This window comes from Ctenopharyngodon idella, chromosome 18, assembly GCF_019924925.1.
Source record: "Ctenopharyngodon idella isolate HZGC_01 chromosome 18, HZGC01, whole genome shotgun sequence".
NCBI classification, from domain to species: Eukaryota; Metazoa; Chordata; class Actinopteri; order Cypriniformes; family Xenocyprididae; genus Ctenopharyngodon; species Ctenopharyngodon idella.
In genome coordinates this window covers 5,860,608-5,882,274 of record NC_067237.1, presented here as the reverse complement: position 1 = coordinate 5,882,274, position 21,667 = coordinate 5,860,608, and the positions used below count along the sequence as shown (strand labels likewise).

At 37.2% G+C, this 21,667-nt stretch overlaps 1 protein-coding gene across 1 annotated transcript in view; it reads left to right on the top strand.

Moving 5' to 3' along the window:
• The first annotated feature begins 4,452 nt into the window (after nt 1-4,452).
• Nucleotides 4,453-21,667, top strand: part of nectin1b (nectin cell adhesion molecule 1b) — a 118,937-nt gene continuing 101,722 nt past the window's right edge. Inside the window, exon 1 of the mRNA XM_051870018.1 lies at nt 4,453-5,200. Within this exon, the coding sequence (XP_051725978.1) occupies nt 5,146-5,200 (55 nt within the window). The 5' untranslated portion in view covers nt 4,453-5,145. The remainder of the gene's footprint in view (nt 5,201-21,667) is intronic.

Here is a 21,667-nt window from a genome sequence, read left to right as displayed (position 1 = left end):
CTGTATCTTGTGCGTGCATTTAAATTAATCACAGAGTTCAATATTGCCACCATATTTTATGCATGTTTTTTTTTTTTTTTTTTTTTTTTTAAGAATTTGCTTCCATTCATCATATGAAAACTGCATCTGTTACTAGCGCTTTTTCATTTCAAGATTATTGTGACTTGGTGGCAGTAGGGCTGGGTGGTACGATTATATATATATATATATAGTATCTCACAGAAGTGAGTACACCCCTCACATTTTTGTAAATATTTTATTATGTCTTTTCATGTGACAACACTGAAGAAATGACACTTTGCTACAATGTAAAGTAGTGAGTGTACAGCTTGTATAACAGTGCGAATTTGCTGTCCCCTCAAAATAACTCAACACACAGCCATTAATGTCTAAACCGCTGGCCACAAAAGTGAGTACACCCCTAAGTCAAAATGTCCAAATTGGGCCCAAATTGGGCCCAAATTGTCAATATTTTGTGTGGCCACCATTATTTTCCAGCACTGCCTTAACCCTCTCGGGCATGGAGTTCACCAGAGCTTCACAGGTTGCCACTGGAGTCCTCTTCCACTCCTCTATGATGACATTACGGAGCTGGTGGATGTTAGAGACCTTGCGCTCCTCCACCTTCCGTTTGAGGATGCCCCACAGATGCTCAATAGGGTTTAGGTACCCTCAGCTTCTTTAGCAAGGCAGTGGTCATCTTGGGGGTTTGTTTGGGGTTGTTATCATGTTGGAATACTGCACTGCGGCCCAGTCTCTGAAGGAAGGGGATCATGCTCTGCTTCAGTATGTCACAGTACATGTTGGCATTCATGGTTCCCTCAATGAACTGTAGCTCCCCAGTGCCGACAGCACTCATGCAGCCCCAGACCATGACATTCCCACCACCATGCTTGAATGTAGGCAAGACACACTTGTCTTTGTACTCCTCACTTGGCTGTCACCACACACACTTGACACCATCTGAACCAAATAAGTTTATCTTGGTCTCATCAGACCACAGGATATAGTTCCAGTAATCCATGTCCTTAGTCTGCTTGTCTTCAGCAAACTGTTTGTGGGCTTTCTTTGGAAGAGGCTTCCTTCTGGGACAGTCATATGTCTATTTCCCAAACACAACCTCTGGATATGACGCTGAGCACGTGCACTCAACTTCTTTGGTCGACCATGGCGAGGCTTGTTCTGAGTGGAACCTGTCCTGTTAAACCGCTGTATGGTCTTGGTCACCGTGCTGCAGCTCAGTTTCAGGGTCTTGGCAATCCTCTTATAGCCTACGCCATCTTTATGTAGAGCAACAATTCTTTTTTCAGAGAGTTCTTTGCCATGAGGTGCCATGTTGAACTTCCAGTGACCAGTATGAGAGAGTGAGAGCGATAACACCAAATTTAGCACACCTGCTCCCCATTCACACCGGAGACCTTGTAACACTAACAAGTCACATGACACCGGGGAGATGGTAGAATTGTGTCAGCCGGTAGATATTTTCCTACATCATTTATACTGCTGTGGATATATTTGTGCAGCTATCAGTGGGCAAGACTGCTTTAAATTATTTACACATGATAGTGACAAAGAAACAATGAATAATGTGAAAATACAGAGCTGGATGTGCCCCAAACAGGTCAAGATGAAGGAGAACTTATTGAAAAATGTCAGGCACAAGAAAAAAATACATTTTGTTGTTTATAGTGTCACCACTTGCCATATTCATTTATAATTCAATGGATGTGCAGTCACACGTGTATATTGGCTATTTTACAATGGCTTCAAATGTGGAGTGAGTATTCTCTTGGAATTTAGAGTCAGAACTATCTTTATAATTTAGAGTCTATCTTGATCATTTTTGACTAATAAATATATGCATATTACTGGTAATGCATATTTTTGGATGATCCAATAAATTAAGTATTTTACAAATAAAATGCACCTGTGTTTCATTTTCTGTTTTATTTTCTTTTTTTATTTGGAACTTGATGGAGGCAACCAAGATTTTGGTCATTTTGCCAACCCCTATGTGGTTTGGAGAGATTTCAAGGTTGCCATGTCTGCTTTTTATAAGCGACTTTGGGTACAGGCCTGTTTTTTGGATCTTGGCCCCCATAGCACTATAAAATGTAAATCTTTTTGTCAAATTTCCTCACTTGCTGTGCAAACCACATACATAATGTCATTATTAATCTGTGTAGTTTGTTTCTCCTTTTCCTCACATGTTTCTGCCTTGCTCAGCATCTCCCTATTTAAATGCCCCAATTAAGTGTTTTATCAATGCTTATGCTACAATACATCAGATAGATAGATAGATAAATAAATAAATAAATAAATAAAGACTTCAATGAATTTTGAATCTTGGGGGATAGAGAAAGGGCCAGTGAGTGAGTGGGGAATGTTATATTCATGGGTGATACAAACTGTAAAACTAACTAAATAAATAAAAATGTCCAAAAAAATAAATAAAATAAAAATAATAAAAAAAAATCTATTAATGTTGGATTATATATATATATATATATATATATATATATATATATATATATATATATAATTACTGAGACAAAAAAACTACTTTACTTTTTTTTTTTTTTTTTTGGTGAGGCAATGTGCTTGTATTGGTCTTTTTTCAGACAAAGTTGCTTGTATTCTTGTTTCTGATACATTTCAAAGTCATTTACCCTCACGTGAGGTAAATTGATGCAGAGGATCAGATCTGTAAAGACTTCAGTAAAGGTAAACTCCCACACTGCTGTCTAATTTACCATCTGGTTTACCCAGAGGAACTCATGAGCTGGTGACCAGCAGAGGGAAGTGTTCTACTACTTCCACCTCCTCAATCACCTCACATTCTGTCACACTGACTGTCCAACCTGAAGTAAATTTATGAAATGGAAACAGGTACTACTGTTAATAAATGATAAAGTCTGATGAAATATAAATGGAAACATCGAGTAAAGCAAAGCACTGACTGCAAACCTCAGCGTTACGACCGCAAAGTCCATCAAAGTCCCTCAAAGTCTTGAGTTTTACTGTGAGGCTTGTTAATGAAAGCAAATTGCTGGTCGTTGACTCAAAATAGGCATTTGGGGGGTGAAATAAGTTGTTCCCGACAACGTTTTATCTCACAAATGATAATATCATGATGATATCTTCCGGTTTATCGTGTAGAAGATCTCTTTAAGCATATATTTTTGATCGTTTCTGTGAATTTAATCCTCCCCTCAGAGTTAACTTTGCGCAATGGCGACTAAAACAGTGTTGCCAGATCTCACTCGGGAAAACAGGCAACCAGGTCTGACAAAACACAATCATGTTGCTGCTTATTTACATAAATTAGTGCTGTCGCATCACTTCTTGGATCTTTTTCACAGACTGTGATGGCGCATTTCCACAGTTAACATAATATAGCCTATTTGTTTTTTTTTTGTTTTTTTGTTTTTTTTAGGCCTATATATATATATATATGTATAATTATTTTGCTAAATTAGGCTAATATACATTTATAAGACTATATTACATTAGCATTACATTTCAGAAAACTAGTTAGCTTCTGTGTGATTGTTTCTAACTGGGGAGTAGTGGCAAATCTTTCTCTCTGTTCTGACAACCCGATCTCACGGCAATTCGTAGCCTACATATTTTACGAGGTGGCTAATTCGTAAGAATTCATACAACCTCACTCGTATGATTTAATACGTTTTTTGCTAAATCGTATGTATTTTACGAGTTGCCAAATTCGTATGAATTCGTTCGAATGACCTACCCCTAACCCCACCCCTAAACCTACCCATCACTGGGGTTTAGACAAATCGTATGATTTCGTACGAGTGAGGTCGTACAAATTCGTATGAATTAGCCACCTCGTAAAATACGTACAAATTGGTTGTGAGATAGTGTTGGTTCTGACTACCATGATCAAGCTCTAATTATTATTTTTTTTCTCTTTTGAAAACTCATAGAAATGCTATTGATGATTTTATCTATTGCTATTGGATTAAATGGGAATGTAAAAATTATAAGATTACCCAACTATGTTGACTTACGCTTCTGAGAATCTCAGAAATGTGAAAAAGGTACTTAGTCTCTGTCGCTCGTGCCGCTAGAAATCGAATATAAATGATGTCCAGTAGCTTTTTCTCTGCAAGTCACTGTCAGTTTGACGCCCCAAATATGGGACAACAGGGGAAATAATAAAGACGTTATGGTAGAGTGTGACTTAAACAGTAGATGGGTATAATTGACAGCTGCATTAGTACACCAACAAACCACAGAAACTTGACTGTAATATGGAAATAAAACAAAAACTGTAGACCACCATTGCCGTATGCAAGAACAAGCACAAAGTCGCTTATTAATAGTAGACATGGCAACAACGGACTAAATCCTCCTACTCCCGCTTCACTACAGTATAAATCCCGCCCATTTCTGACGTCACCCTGATTCGGATCTCTTCTCGCGCTTGTATCAGCTACATTAGAACAGTTCAGGTTGTGGCAGCAGTGCCTGAAGTGCGCCAAACCACGGAATTGTTGCCATATTCTGGAGAACCAGTCCGTTTTCTCGGGAAAAAATTGTTCGGAACGGATTTGAGGTCCGTTGAAACATCTTCAGCACTCAGCAAAAATAATCTGATAATCCCCAGACTCCCAAACTGAGGGAACAGACCGGGACCGTTGGGACTTATAGGACATATTCTGGTTACTACTGCGCAAAACAAAGTACAGAAGAATCTAATTACACGTACTTGTATTGTGGAGCAAACGGATTGGATGCATTAAACGCCCCGTTATCCAGGGCACTGTTATTAAGCTTGTGTTTTGAGGGGGTTGAGCAGCCGCACTGGATTCAACGCTTGGGATGCGGGATCCCTGAACTTGTCTGCTTCTTATCCGCCTCGTCGAGCGGACTTTTCATCTGCAGAATCAGATAGATTCGATCAGCATCTTACACGGTCTTTGGATGTGATCTAGATTCCTGGCTGTACTAAACTCTTCTGCAGACGTTGCATTGAATGCAGTTTTAATAACAGTTGACTTTCTGTCGTATAGTGAAGGCTGGACAGAAGTGGATTGTGTTGAAGTTGCATGAATCACCGGATCGCTCTTTGCAGATCGCGATATCAGATCGGATATTTGGCGCAAGGCGTGAAGCGCGATGGCGATGTTGGCGACTTTTTGGATAGTCCTGTTGGTCGCGGTAAACGCTCCAGGTAAGTCCACGAGCTTCAATGAAGGATGTCTGTCAATCAAAAAAGCGCTTTTGTCATTTGTCAGACGACCATTCGGCGTCTTTAAAAGACAGAGAAAATCTATGAGGTTCATAACTGTGTAAAGTTAGACTAAACCCTCTGACGATACAGTGTTTTCGTAATTAAGATAAATTGACTAGAACTGATCGCATGAAAACATGAGATACAGGCAGATGGCGATAGTGATGCTGCGCTAGAATATGTGTGCTGCTTGTTAATTGTGAATTATTGGAGAGTTAAGGTAATATAAGGGACCAATAAGATGTTCGTTTTCAAATTAGTTTTAGAAATAAAGGATATTCATGTTTACATATAAAAGTGATCATTTATTTATTAGTCTTTGTTTGACTATCGTTTGACGCCAGATGTCAAATGAGTGGCATGGATGAAGCTAGATCAAGTAACCCATAGCGATGAATCACTCACATTACAATTTAATAATGAATGTGTGTGTGTGTGTGTGTGTGTGTATATATATATATATATATATATATATATATATATATATATATAGCACTTTATACAATTAATACAAGCACCTCTTGGTGTAACGTTGTTTAGACTGTAAAAAGAAACATTTATGCATACTGTTTTATTATTATTTCTTATCAAAACAGTTAATCAATGTTGTTTGAAAATATTATGAATATTTTGGGGAAAAAAACATAATCTCAGGCATCCTTATTTGTCAACATTGATCCATAAAGTACACTGTAAAAAAAAAGCAACAACCTCAAGTGAACTTTTGTCCAACTCAAGTAAAAATTTGAGTAGACATGACAATTTGTGACAAGCTGCAAACAAAGATATTTAAAAAAAATAAATAAATAAATAAAATAAAATATGTTAGCTGCATTGCCTTTTCCCCCATGATTCAACATTCCAGTTATTTTTGTAATGACCAATTAGTTCTGGCAATTAATACGGTTCATAATGTTCTAAGGTGCAACAAATCAGTATGAGTTGGAATTAGTTAACTTTATTTTGGCTGTCGGATTAAAGCAATTGCTTTGTCTGTGAGTGATATATGGGCGTGACCCCTCTGTGAAGATCAGAGAAGCTGCCCTCCCACGTTCATCCTCTATACCTAAACCTTCCTTCCTGTAAAACAAATAGATCACATGGAGTGACATAATAACCTAATTCAAATCCCTTTAAGAGCATCCTGTTCCTTTATCAGAGAGAGTATTCAATTCATGTGCGTCCCCAGAGTCTCTGACAGTACTGCTATTGGCCGAGCATTATGTGTCTTTTAATAAACTGCTCTTGAGAGTATATTTTCCAATCAATACTGCACTGCTGACCTCTAATGTTGTAAACAAACTGTCTGATATATCGGCTGGTCTTAGAGCGCTTTTCCGGCCTGCCCCTAGTGGCTCTGTAGAAGAAACTAAGCCAGTCAAAACAGCTGTTCAGGGTCAGCTGAATGAAAGGCTTATTTGATAACCCTTGCACCCCCTTTCATTGGTTGATTCTTCCCTTTATTATCTCGCTTTTCCACTCTTAAATATTAAAGACATCCCTGCATCGTTGATTAAAACATTCAAAAACAAACATTTCGAGAATACTTTGCTTCTTAATGTACTGCTGCTCTTTGTAGTGATAGAATGCTTCACTAATAGATTTGCAAGGCTCAAAGAATGCCTAGATCTTGCCATAAGGTGTTGATTTTATCGCTAAGCTTCATGTAATATATGGCACCTTGTACAGTTGCAAATATCTTAGCTCGAATAGCTTGAGCATGTTTCCTTTGGCGCGATTCCAGAAACAGAACAGTCTTGTTTGAATCACACGGTGACCAAATGTTTGTGTGTCTGTAAGGCTCCTTCCAGATTCAGTTACTGTAGACTTTTGTCATATGATCTAATAAAACCAAATAACTTGCATGGCAAGATGATGAAGGAACTAGAAGTGAAATTGTTGATGGTGGCACACGATAATAAAAGAGTCAGCATTTTGAGCATTTGTTCCTGTGGGTAAGGGATGACTAAAGAAAGAATTAATTGGCTTGTGTTTCTCACTATTAGCAATGCTGGTAACTTAATGGAGCAAAATATTTAACTTTCTTGACAGTAATGATATGCATAGAACTATTAATTTCTTTGCAGGGTAGGCTATAATTTAAGACTTCAAAGTCATAAGATATAAAAATGGTGGGAGAGGTTATGAAAGCATACAAAAAGTTGCAAAGATCCGTTCAGACAAGATCCTTGAGCAAACAAACCCGAGCATGCTCTGTTGACAAGACACCTTACAAATCTAATGATATACACAACCTGGGCGTAGCGAACACATCCCTCTTTGTTCACCTCTGTTCTGTGTTTACTAGACACTTGCCTGTGCAATTAACAGCTGGAATGGGGGTCTTAGAAGACATCTGGTTATTGTTTCTCTTTCTGAAGCAAAGCAATCACTCAGCATAAATCAACTGTACGTGCACATATGCATGTCAGAGCCGGTAGGGTTGCCCTCCTTCACGTGCAGCTACACGTACAGCTGAATACTTAGCGGTGCTGTGAAGCTGAGTAAAATAATGAAGCGTAATGAATTATATGGATGCGGTTCTGCTTGCTGTGATTTGACGCCCAAGGCTCTCCCGTTGAAAAGCATGGGCAGAAGTGTCGTAATTTATAATGTTATCTGCTCTGAGATTCACACCCCCTTTTTTGCCAAGTTGGAATCTGCCAGGCTAATCTATTAATAGGGCAATTTGCAGCCTGTTGGTTGTAATGCGGCCTGAGGAATCTCTCGGGTGTTCTGATCTATTGATAATGTCTGAAATGGCTCAACGCTAGGCCAGATCAATCAAAGATTGATGCTTTATTAACTCACATGTCTGTATGACTTTCTTTATTTGTGGAACATAACGGTCAATGGTCACCAAAACTGTTTGGATACCAACATTCTTCATAATAGCTTCTTTCATGTTCTGCAGAACACTGAAAAAAAAAAAAAATGCTGCTTTTTCAATTTGCTTAATTAAAATGAGCTAAAGCAACACAATTTCTATACATTTTGTCCTAACTTAATTTGATTGTGTTCAATCTACTTAAATATATGTAAAATTGAAGTTTACTTCTTCCGTTTGTTTTAGGATTACATGAATGGTTTGTGTTGCATTAATTGAAACTGGGCGGGGCTTGCTAGTTCCCAGCATGTTTTGCATATGGCGCAATCAAGAGAGTAAATGTTGAAATTAAGTGTTATTTTATGTATTTTTGAGCAAGATGAGAAAAGAGAGAAACTTGATAGTGTGTAATAGTGTTTAATGTTCAATTATGATGGAATTATTACAACAATTTAAATTACAGTGGGTTACCACTGTGGAAAAGAGTGGAGCTTTTGCTTAGGCTGTGGGCTGATACAGTTAATTACATAACTGCTTTGCTGAATGCCCATTTAACGCTTGGCATTTAAGATGCTAATGTGTGTTATTGCTAGCTAAAATGTGTTAACTAGCTACTACAGTCTTATAATTTTGTTGTGTGACACTAAGATATATTAAATTTAACTGGATGAATGAATATATGAAATTGAATACCTGAATCATGTCAGGGAGTCTACTTAATTGGGTCACTTAAAATGACTTCATTCCATGATGTTGAAGTTACATGAACAAATTATTTGTTTAAAGGGTTGGTTCACCCAAAAATGAAAATAATGTAATTTATTACTGACCCTCATGTCATTCTACAACCCCTAAGTCCTTCGTTCATCTTCAAAAAACACAAATTAAGATATTTTTGATGAAATCCGATGGCTCAGTGAGGCCTGCATTGCCAGCAATGGTACTTCCTCTCTCAAGATCCATAAAGGTACTAAGAACATATTTAAATCAGTTCATGTGGTTCTACCTTAATATTATAAAGCAACGAGAATATTTTTTGTGCGCCAAAAAAACAAAATAGCGACTTTTTAACAATATCTAGTGATAGCTGATTTCAAAACACTGCTTCATGAAGCTTTGGAGGTTTACAAATCGAATCAGGTTCGGAGCGCCAAAGTCACGTGATATGCGATCCGAATCACTGATTCGACACAAAAGATTTGTAACGCTCCAAAGCAGTGTTTTGAAATTGGCCATCACTAGATATTGTTAAAAAGTCATTATTTTGTTTTTTTGGCGCACAAATAATATTCTCGTCACATTATTTTAATTTTTGGGTGAAATATCCCTTTTAGTTCATTATATGTCTGTTTTCCTCCAGGAACACAGAAAATGTCTGCATGCTGTCATAAAGCATGTACAGTGAATTTCAACAACACATGTTGGGCTGTGATACAACATATCTGTTCTGTAATTCTCCTTGTTCATATAAAAACACAACGGATGGATAACTCTTCTTTGTGACTAAAATTCATTCAGCAATGCAAAGGATGAAAGAGAAGAGTAATGGAACGGGCTGTGCTGTTTGATAGTGATTACATGACTTATAGCTCTCCCTATAGAGTAAAACAGATGCTAAATGGATAATTTCTCCTAACCTCCAGTGTTTGGCAAACCATCACTGATTCGTAAATCGTCATTTCCTCCTGTGATACATTTTTAGCAATACTTTTTTCCATTAAATAAATGGAAAACTTTTTAAAGCTTCAGAAATAAGCATTCATCATAGTTTTGCTCGATTTAAGGAGTATTTCATGGAGGAGCTCTAATCTATACCTTAATAATTTGAGCCCACCACAAACATCAATTTTACTAAGAGGGCTGTTTCAAGGTGAACCACCTACGAAAGTGGTTTGTGTGTACGTGTCGGAGTTAATCTGGGATAGAAAATGGCTGAATGCCCAAAATGCTTTTTCACCTGTTTCTAAAGCACTTGCATGTACAATATGAAAGATGCTTTATCAGTGAAATCTGTACATAAAATATGTAAAATATAGATGTCACTGCATTTTTACCCCTGAAATTCTTTTTATGATTGATACAACTACAAATGGCAAGTTTCAAAACATCAGTCAGTTGGAATTCTGAAATGTTGATCAACTGATTCAATCAATTTTCTGGTGTGTATTTTTTTCTTCAAACATAAGATGGATTTGTGATATCAGCCAAAAAGGAAAGTAATTTCTTTCTTTATGTTTCTTTTCTTTGAAATCATGTGTGCTGATGAAATGACAACAAACTGTACACACAACAAACTGTAAATAGAGCGAACAATGAATAGGGTCAATTCTGATTTTTAGGTCGACTTTAATATTTTACTTACCAGAATGTCACAGAATGGAACAAATACCCGGTTGGCCTTGTTACCCGTGAGTCCCCTTTCCGCAGAGCACGACAGCTGATTCTGTGCGTTCTGCTCTTTGATCACAAAGTCTTTCCTGATTTGTGTAGAGATGATCCTGTGGTTCATGTAAAAGATCAGGATTATATTCTTGGCTGGAGGAATCATGTTTGAATTTCGTTTGAAGTGGTTCAATCAAGAGAGAGAAGAAGAACATCTTGTGATATTCCCCCCCTTGCGTGTTTTGATTATCCCATTGACTGTGAAAGCCATATTTGAGTGGCGTTTTTAATTTGTGGGTTTTGCCAATGCTCACTAAATTGCTGCGATGAGCAATATCAGATTGCCCAGGGTCTTTCACGGATGTGTATGAGAAAGATTACAAATGCGCAAAAGAGTTCGGCGGGGGGAAAAATACACGTTGTTTCTGCAAAAGCTCTGCTCCCTTTCACGTCAAATGGCTTACTCTTTTCTTTATGTGCAATGACAGGAATTTGGTCATTCACTTTGAGGTCAAAAGGTGAGCCTATTAATGTCAGCCCTCTTTGAAGGTCTAAGTGATATACAAGCTGTTGTGACCCCCACAATAGATGGTTTAGCTGGCAAACAAGTGTGTGTGTGTGCGTGTGGGTGTAAAACCATCACTTGTTCCACTCCACCCATGAGAAACTGTGATAAAGTCAGACAGATGGTTAACACTCCTCAATTGTATTTCCAAATGTGTTGAAAATCTGTTTTATTCCCAAGTAAAGTGTTCATTACTTTTGCATTAGGTTACTTGCCTTGACATGAGTCCCATACCGATTCAAACCATTTTCAATTCACATCAGAATATATTACATAACTGAAACCGTTTTGGTGAATGGACCTGTTTTTAGCAGTTGCAGTCACGCTTTGATGCCGTTTAACACTTTTAACCGCTTTTCTTTGACAGCGTTTAACAATGCGTTGCATTAAAAAGCCAGTTTCTATTTATTGAATTCATCTATCAGTGCGCCCATTTATTGAACTGGAGTTTAGTCATGCATTTTAAATGAGTTAAGATTGTAGTTTGTGTTGCGTATTTTTATTTATTTATTTTTCAAAGGAGAATTGTGTTATTTCTCCCACTGAACTTGATCTCATATGCTTTATGCAAACTGTTTTTGTATTTCATTTAAAGTGTCCTTGTTCAGTATTAAACATTTTTTCACGATTCTGTACTGAAGTCTAGTTATCAAATGCATCTGTTTGCTCTATTCAAATGCTGTAGACTTGGCAAAGACACTGGCTCTGTTCCAAAACCTTTGTAGGCAACATTTTAAGGTATCATAGGTGAGCTCCCAACATGAAGGCAGTTTCAAAATGTAATTATGTGTTTTTTGTTTTTTTTTAAAGCTAAAAGGCAGCATCACATTTTTTTTTTTTTTTTTTTTTTTTTTTGTGTGTGTGGAGAAGGCAATCCCATAATGTATTTTGACCAGCTCAGTTAAAAAGTCCAACATCCAGCATAAAATTAATTAAATATTGAAACATCTCTTTAGAAATGTTCAGCAGACCATTTTACCCAATATTTGTGTGCAGTTTACTTGTATGATTATTAGGATATCACAATATTAGCAATAGGGATGCAACATTATTTTTCATTGCCAGTTCAATTTTACAAGAAAATTAGACGAGCAAAAAATTAAGCACATTTGTTGTTTATTTGCTCTGTAACAGGTCAAACTGACCTTAATATATATATTATGGAACAGCAGCAATATAATGTTTTCTTGTTTACCGCTGCACACAAACCTGCGCTGCACTTATAAACAGGCATTATACGGAGGTAAGAGGAAAAGAAAGGAAATGATTGCAATGCAGTTTGTGCCAAGTTCGGAATAGAGATTGGCCAAAATAAAATGAAAAATCAGGCTGGTCGACTGGTGCATTTCTAGTTAGCAACAAATTAACGCCAAACTCAATTGTGAATTGAGTCTCATGTGCACTTTGCTACATTTATGACTCACAGAAATGTGTCTATGTAGAACGGTCTTAAATATTCACTTATGAGGTTTAATTTCAGTTAGTAAGCCACCTTAGAAAGGAGCTTTCTATGTAGACAGCAAGGCAGCTCTGGAACCAAGCCACTTTTATTGTTATCTGGGTAAATATAGCTTTTAATTACTGCAGTGTAAAACAAAGTAAGGTGTGGTTTACAGGTAAGAGAGCAGGAAAGGTTATCATGTACCCCTCATCATCAAGCAGAAGTGATCTATGGGGTCTGCCCAGCCATTCTTGAAATTAACAGCGTAGAAAGCTATTAACATGAACCATCCACAGCAGTGCTTAAGATGAAATTGACCGTGCCAAAACAGCAGCAGCATACTCAATCCACTCAATGCACAAATGTCTCACAAAAAACACTTCACTCAAAATACGTCACATTAGTTGGCTGTGCTTTTAGTTCTGCGTTATAGTTACTTTGATGGGTACTTGCCGCCTTTCCGTCATCATAATGAGAATATAGTCGCAAAGGCGAGGTTTTATACTATGGGAGTAGACATGAAAAGTGTTGGTGGTGACACTTTCGGGTTCTTCAGATAAATTGAAAAAGAGCTTTTTTTTTAAAAAATTATGGCTTCATTCAAATTGAGCTGGTAATTATCAAAAAGTGCTGTGTGTGGGGTTGCAACACCCTGTTTCCATAAACTAGATTTCTGTCATTATTGAGGGATCAGAGCCAGGATTTGGCAAAATTATGACTTCGTTCATACACCCTGAAGTTGAAGTTGCAAATGGCTTATTTTATCTTCCGAAGACACGGTTTCAAATTTAAGGCTGAATATCGTTTGCGAAGGACATGAAAATAAAAACACACATTGTTCTTAAAATGCATATTTCCATTTTATTTTAATGTTTAAAGTAACTCAACTTTTTTTAAAGAGTTAGTTCACCCAAAAATGAAAATTACCCCATAATTTACTCACCCACAAGTCATAGGTGTATATGACTTTCTTCTATCAGCCAAACACAATCAGAGTTATATTAAAAATATCCTGACTCGTCCAAGCTTTATAATGGGAGTGATTGGAGGATGAGATTTTGAAGTCCAAAAAAGTGCATCCATGGATCATAAAATGTACTCCACATGGCTCTGGAGGGTAAATAAAGGCCTTCTAAAGTGAATCGATGTGTTTGTGTAAGACAAATATCCTTATTTAAAAGCTTTAAAAAGTAAAATAACAAGCTTCCGGCACGACAGCCATACTCATTCGACTTACATCTAAAAAGCGGTAACTTCCGCGAAGTAGTACACAATGAGGTATGTCCTACGTTATAATGCGTAGTACGTCATGTCACTGTGCACTGTAAACCCTAATGCTCATAATGCTTAAATTTAAGTTTGTCCTACTCAAAACAATTAAGTTAATTTAACTGAACTAATTTGTTAACTGTTATGAGTATTTAGAACTTTCTTTTTCTTTTGAGTTCACAGAACTGATATATTTTAGGTAAGCTGAACTGTTTTATTGTTTTGAGTTGTATGAACTCATTTCTTTTAATTTAGACTAAAGTTTAACTGAAACTGGGCTGGGATTTCTATTTCCCAGCATGCTTTGCTCATGGCACTCGAAAAGGGAGTAAATGCTAAAATTAAGTGTTAGGTAATTTTTTTTTTTTTTTTTTTTGTGCAAAATTAATGGATAAGGGAGATTTAGTAGTGATTAATGTTTTGTTATGCTAATTTAGAAGAGTTTCTGTTAATGTGGGTTTTTAGAGAGTTACCATCATGGTGACAAGTGACAGATGCGGCTTGGTTTGAGAACAGGTAAGTTATATGTTTTAAGTTGCTGTACTCGTTCAGTAAGTGCTATACCATGCTATTGTTAATATGTTAGCAAATTAGCAAGTTGGCATTTTTTTTTATTTTCTTGTTAGGGTTTATAGTGAAGTAAATAACTAATTTGATTTGGAAGACCTCAAAATAAAAAAGTTAATTAACTAAATATTTTATGTTAATTGCTATCAAAGTGTATGAGTTAGCTAACTAAGTACTTCAAGTTAGGAGCAATTATCATGCATGAGTACTACAAACTTAAAACTTGATAGTTCTGCTTACTTAAAATTGGGAACATCATAACTCAAAAAAATTGTAACTGATTAACTCAAATTTTTTAAGTTAGCCCAACTTATTCAGGTTTACAGTGTGTACTATGTTGCGGAAGTTAATGCTTTTTAGATGCAAGTCGAATGCGTATGGCTGACGCACCACAATGTGTATTACTTTATTATAATTTTCATTACCAAGCATTATTCTATGATATAATCCTTAAAACATACCTAAAACTGTTGAGCTACTTATATTGATCACTAAATGCTGCTTGTCTGATGAACCCGGAAGCACAGTTACTTGTTGTGACGTCATTATAATTTATAAGTCCTCACTTCTTTTCTCATTGCTCTTCAATTGTCTTCGCTGTATTGTGCGTTCTGGGGATGAAGGAGGCTGGGACAAGTCTGTGTGGTATATTCACTCATATAGATCGTTGCCTTTCAGGCTGGTTAAAGAGATTTTCTCAACTCCAAATCCCCATCTTAGTTGGATTAAACATTTTTGGGGAATGAACACTTCCAATGATGGATGAGCATCAACCGCAGAAATGCAATTATTCAGAATGTGAATTTGTCTAGCTCTGAAATGTAATCCAAGTAATAACTTGGCACCATGCAAACTTGATTCTGCAAAATTTGAATAATTTTGCTTTCATACACCTTCGATTTTGTTTACCCAGCGGGCTTGTTGCTTATTGGTGCTTACTGTGTGAAAGACTAGCTGTGGACATTCTGATATCAACTATGGGAAGGATTTACTTCAAGTAGTTGCTCTCCTTGTCAGTTTTGTAATATTAATTGTATACAAATGTAATATGTTATTTACTGTTCTTTACTAAGCCAAAAAACACTATTAGCACTGTTTATTAGCTGTTTTCAGTTGTTTACAGTTGGCTTGTTCACAATGAAATTGACCTCAATGGTCTACAGTTTAGTCTTTGTGCTGATTGGCCTTGCATGCGCCTGTAATTGCAAGACAGGGATGGGTTCTTATTTGAAGTGGATCTTTTGAAAACCAAAAGCCAGATGAAGCAGGGTCATAAAAGCGGACGTTGATCAGAAGCAGGTGTTTCCCAAAGGATCATAGAGCTTGTATGGTTGAAAAACCTGCAGAACCCATCAGCCAAACCTCAATAAGTGCTGCTTAACCCCAAGAGGTCACATGTAGGCCAGGAAAAGTCTTTTATTGCATGTCTTTCAGTCTGTTTGTCTGTCCTCCTTGGAGAGAGATAGTCGTAACTGTCTGACAGTGACACATGGCACAGCGTTTGGCAGGGGACGCTCACCGGATGGAGTTCTGCTGTGAAAGTGATTATACAGACATTTGGGTTGGATGGTTAAACATTAGCATGCAGATGAGAGCTCCATCCAATTCCCTTGGAGTATAGCTGGGTTTATTTGGTACCGGGGTGATGCATAGAAAGCCGCCCTGAGCTAAGGAAGAACAGTGAGAGTGACAGCCAAATAATATTACTATGGTGAATTTACCTCATGGACCACTGCTAGCAACCCCTGCAGACTGCTAAAGCAGCTTTTGAGACGCTGGTTGGAACTCCAATGTTGTGCACAGTGGGAATTTTGATGCAAGCGCAATTAATTTTTGTATCTTATTATTATGGGTTTGTCATTTTCAAGAGTTTTTTTTTTTTTTTTAAATCACAAAAACCTGCATCTTATTCCCTAACCAGTCATAATCCAGTTTAACCAAATGCCATATTGTGTTTGTGAAGCGTCATTGTCATTCTTTTCACCACAAAAATCACTTGTAAATGAGGCTCATCGTAGAATGTATATTTTGTGTATTATAAAAACATAATTGCCTAAAACATCATTTCATTGCTATTTGCCATCTGTATGCTGTTTTAAACTGCAAAAGTTTTTGTTTTTCTGTAAAAAAAATGTCTAAGTATCTTTTTAATGATGCATTTACTTGAAGCAACACAGATATTAAGACTTGTTTTCATAGATTGTATCGAACATACAAGAGTATTTGTCATACTGCAGTGGCACATTTGAGCTTGTTTATTCTTAAAAGGAAATGGAAAAAAAAAAAAAGTCAGGCAGTAATACAAAAAACCTTCACATTAAAACGGGTCTTTCGGAGGAACCTTTTCATAGTTCTAGAACTATTGGCGGAAGTACCTGGATTTTGCTGTGTTCGCACCACAGGAACTAGGGACAATTTTAGTTCTAGCAACTCCTTTTGGGGGAACTAAATTAGCTCCTACTTCAGAGTAGGGTCTAACCTAGGAGCTACCAGTGACGTAATTGTATGGTGAACGCACGCAAAACACCCGCCATTTTTAAAAAAGCTGTGTACGCACACAATTTATAGCATATGTATTTACTCCACAAACTAAATCTACGAACATGGAAAACAATGATAAATGGACCTCTCGAGTTAAGGGGAAAATCCATCGCAACTTTTTAGGGGACCAAGCGAAACATGATTATGTATTTCTGCTTTTTATACTTTTTCATATACTGTCTTTCTTTGTATAACAGGTCTATCTAATAGCATATTAGACAGACTGTTAAACAAATCATAAACCAGTGAAGACAGAGAATGTGAGCGCTGTGTGCTCAGGCTCTGGCGTTCTCAGCGCCGTCAAAATAAAAGTCACAACAACAAGTGCAGCTTACGTCACTTCATAGTTCCTACTGGTGGTGCGAATGCAACCAGGAAAATGACCCTAGGAGAACATTAGTTCTCGGGGAACCACCCTGGGGGCTAGTTCCTAGTTCCTTCGCGAAAGCCCCTGAAGATACATTCTGTGAATGTACATATCTAGTCGAAATAAATTATTCATGGTAGCTTCTCAAGTATGTTTATTTAGTAAGTTCTAGGAAGTTTTAACATTTATCCACTATCAAGAGACCCAAATTGAGCGATTCCATACCGTTGCAGTAAAGTACGCCAGATTATAGTAGTCTGCAGCATTCTCCACTCACAACCGGCCTGCAAGATGGGGAATTTCAAGCTGCATGTCTCATGCATTAGTATGGGATTTGCATGTTTTGCATTTGCAAATATACAACAATGACTTTTTGTCTACCCAGAATTCTCCCTGAGAAGTCTCTTGGAGCTACATAAATGGTTTTACTTAAAAAAGCGGTTTCCTTTTTTAATGCAAATTCTTAATTTGTCACATTTGTAGGACTTCCACCACTGTGTTTTTTGGCTGAGTCTGTAGTGCACATTTAGGTGGTGCTGTGCGGCTCTGTCTAGATGCGGCGTAGCCGCTCGATGGTGAATTAAACATGAGTGAGAGCTCCTGATCTAAATAATGGAGTGGATGTGACAGCAGAGTGTTTCTCCACTGCACAGCTGACTGCACAAATAACACTAAAAACAGAGTAAGTGCTAAATTAACACACATGCACGCACACACGCAAGCGCTTCCTCTTTCTCTTTGTTTGAGGAGGGTCTTTAGGTGGGCCTGTGAAGTGTGTTAATGGGAATGGCTTTTTAGCATCAGGTTGACCTGAGAGTGACTCTGCGCTGGGAACTTTTAGCCTCAGCATCCTTATGATGTCTCAGCGCAGAACATATTTGTCTGCGTGCACCTGCGACCATCTCTGTGCGTATGCATGCGGCGCTGGTACACACACTTGTTTTCCAGGTCCCTGATCACACGAACCTCTCCCTCCCATCCGTCCAAATGGAGTTCTTGTTTTATCTGCAAAGCGCAGCTGCAATTTTCTGCTTCAAACCCCTGAAAATCCTGTTCTGTTTCGAGTCGACTAAAGAAAAAGGAAATCAATAAATGGGAGCCGATCTTGCTTGTGCTGTTCTGATTTGGTATTAATCTGATTTAGCGATTCTCATCTCGATTTAGAGATTAAATAGTTAAGCCCACCCATCCTCCCACCCTTGGTTTTCCACTCACTGAACAGATACTTCAGCTGTATTACTGCAGTGTTTTCCCCTCCTCCCTCAGTTGGCTTCTCTTGTTTTCTCTGCTTTTTCTTGCAGAATTTCAGGAATTGGCTCCCATTCAATTTGTGAGTAGGAATTTGAATCGAATTGGCCACAGGATGATGAATTAGAATGACAAGAAAAGGAATTACAATTGTACCAGTCACACAAGAGAGGAATTTCATTAGTCCAGTAACTATTTTAATTAATTTAGATTTTTTTTTTCCTGTTTATTTTTAATGCCTTTTATTCATTACAAATTATACTAGCATAAGAATGTGCCGAATAAAAAAAAAAAAAAAAAAAAAAAATATATATATATATATATATATATATATATATATATAAAATATATATCTTAAACTTTTTGTTTACTTCCAGGTTTTAATCAGATTTTCATTTCAGCATCCTGTTTGCTACCTCAATTCAAATAATTTCAAATTCAGGAATTGAATTTGAATTCTCAATACATTCTCAATTCGGTTGTGAATAGTTCACAGTCCCGGATGTGTCATTCATGGATCAGCTCATTAGGATTCCTCATTTAAATGAAATCCTCTCAGAGGTCAGTGTTAATAATCCCTCCATTTCTCTCTCTCTGTTCTGTCTGTCACTGTCATCTGTCTCTCTACATGAACATCTGAACTTTGCTCAAACTCATGAAATTCCCAAGTTTTGATAGTATGGGGTTCCAGGCTGCCCATGGCTAGTAAATGACTAATCTAGGCTACTGCATCCACTATTTTTAAATTCTGGATAAAGAAATTCCATATTCTCAGAACATTTTCTTTCATGTCTTAAAGTATTTAGTCATGCTTCTAACATGAATACCAAACAATTGGTTACATATTACTGACAATTCCAGTGTTCACTGAAATCGCACCAAATTGTTTACCTTATTTTGTTAAATATACTTTTAGCACAGAGTATGTGGTTTTTATTAATAATAATCTTCTTTATATCCCTTTCGAACAGTATACACTTTCTATGCCAGGTTTCAAAAGGATTAAACAGTAATCCATCACTTATAACATAGTTTATAATGTTTTAGTTTTAATGAAACATGATATTGTAGATTGGCGCTTTAGTTTAAATACTGTAAAAAAAAAAAAAATAATAATAATAATAATAATAATATTAAAAAAAGGCAAATCAAAATACAAGACAAATTAGTATAGAAATGATTTATATAAATATCTAGACATGTATTTGAAATTTCATGAAATATATAAATCATATAATATACTTCAAATATATAAAGTATTTTACAGATTTCTGTATCAGTGCTTTCCTATAATAAATATATTTCTAGTATAGGAGAGCTTTATAGCTGTCAATCAAAAGCCTATATAAGGGTTTATGTTGAGTCTTCCACTTCACAGGCTCCATTTGAGATAAACCAGTGAGGGCTCTGCCGAGAGGCATCCAGCAGGGGTAATAGTGTCACGCTAGAGAAGTGGGGCGGTTAGTCAGAGCACTGATCTGGGATTGAGCGATTGGATAATTCCAGGCCTTCCGTTAAAATCCTGTGTATGCCTCTGAAATAAAATATATCAGATTCTCACACATGTACGCACACACACAGGCCTCTCAGACTGAACAAGTCAATTTACTACAGGCAGCTGGGCTGATGTGCCTCCATTAAAAGAGACATGCACTGGCGATTACTGGCCTGTGTGAAAGTGTCAGTCAGGGGAATAGAGAGAAGGAATTCTGTGAATATGGCTGCAGTTTTCCTGCCTCTTCTGTCTCCAAGGGGACAGCAAATCTACAGATTCTGTATTGGATGGATGTGTGAGTGTGTATGTTTGTGTGGGTGTTATTGGCAAATAGAAGTTTGGGTGAAGAAAAGGCAAGGACTGTGGTTGCTAAGCAGATCTAAAGTTGCATATAAGAGTCGCAATTGCATGTATTGAAACGTGTTTCAAGTTATGAATTCCACGGATAGGTAGACAGACACAACAAGAATAACCATAGACAAAAAGGTGTTTGTTGGATGAAATGTTCTTCTTTCTAGTTATGCTAGGTAGTTGTTTGATATTCCAGGCTGCGTACTTGTTAAGAGTGCAGGCCATGCTTTAAAGCAACACTATAGTTGTAATAGGAAAGGGACGGATAATGGGTCTGTTTCAGAAGACAAATAATAATAAATAAAACACAGGTTTAGTTATTCTGCTCGACAACGCACGTCCGCTCCCACTGCGTCCTGCTAAGACTCTACTCTGACTCAAGCCAGCACCCGGATAGACCTAGCTAAGATCAATACCTTCTCAGCTATCTCCAGCGGCTCTGAAATCCCAAACTAGCTACTGATTGAGATGTAAAATTTGAAGGTGAGAGAATTTTCTTTCCTATATCCGCTATGACCAAAGATCCAGATCCTTGTTTATTGAAAGGCTGTCTTTTTGCATTACTTGCTCGGAGATAGAGTAAACTTTCCATTCATGCTGAAATTGTTCTGATTGGCTGGACAGGTAGAGAGATATAGACAGAGTTGCAGAGTGAAAGATAAACCGAGAGATGGCTTGCTGTTTTGGCATTGATCCTGTGCTGGCCTGGCAGGCTCTGATGCCAGAGTAACTAATGTAGTCTGATATTGATTCACCAGTTTCAGGCATGGCTGCACAGCTCCATGTCACTTCTTTATTTAAAGAGGGAAAAATTCTGCCCAAATGCACCCACACATCCATAACCATCCTAGAACTTTGTGTTTCACGTGTCTGTGGGTAGTGGGTTCACATCACAATTCACCTTATTGTGTAAGTGTGGGGTTTAGTACAGGTGCCATTGTAGCTCAGTAAAATAAATAAATGAATGAATGAATGAATGAATGAATAAAAAAACAAGTGAATTGCCTTGCTTTCTTCTAAGGTAACTTCCCAATGGAAGTGAAAGCTGATACTTGTTTGTAAATCTCTACTTTACTCTTTATATCATACAATTATTGCGCTTTATGCATGGGAGACCAGATTCACTGTTGATTTTGATGTTGCAAAGCTAAAAACTAGTCTAATGAGAATTAAAATAAATTACATACATTATTGGCTAAAATATCCGGTATTTACACTTAACTAGCATTGTCAAAAGTACCAACTTCAATACTAGTTAGTACTGAAATTTTAAAAATGTGACGCTTTGAGCACTGTTGAGCGGATTCGTAAACACCTCTGATTGGCCATTGTGTTCACGCACTCAACATATATG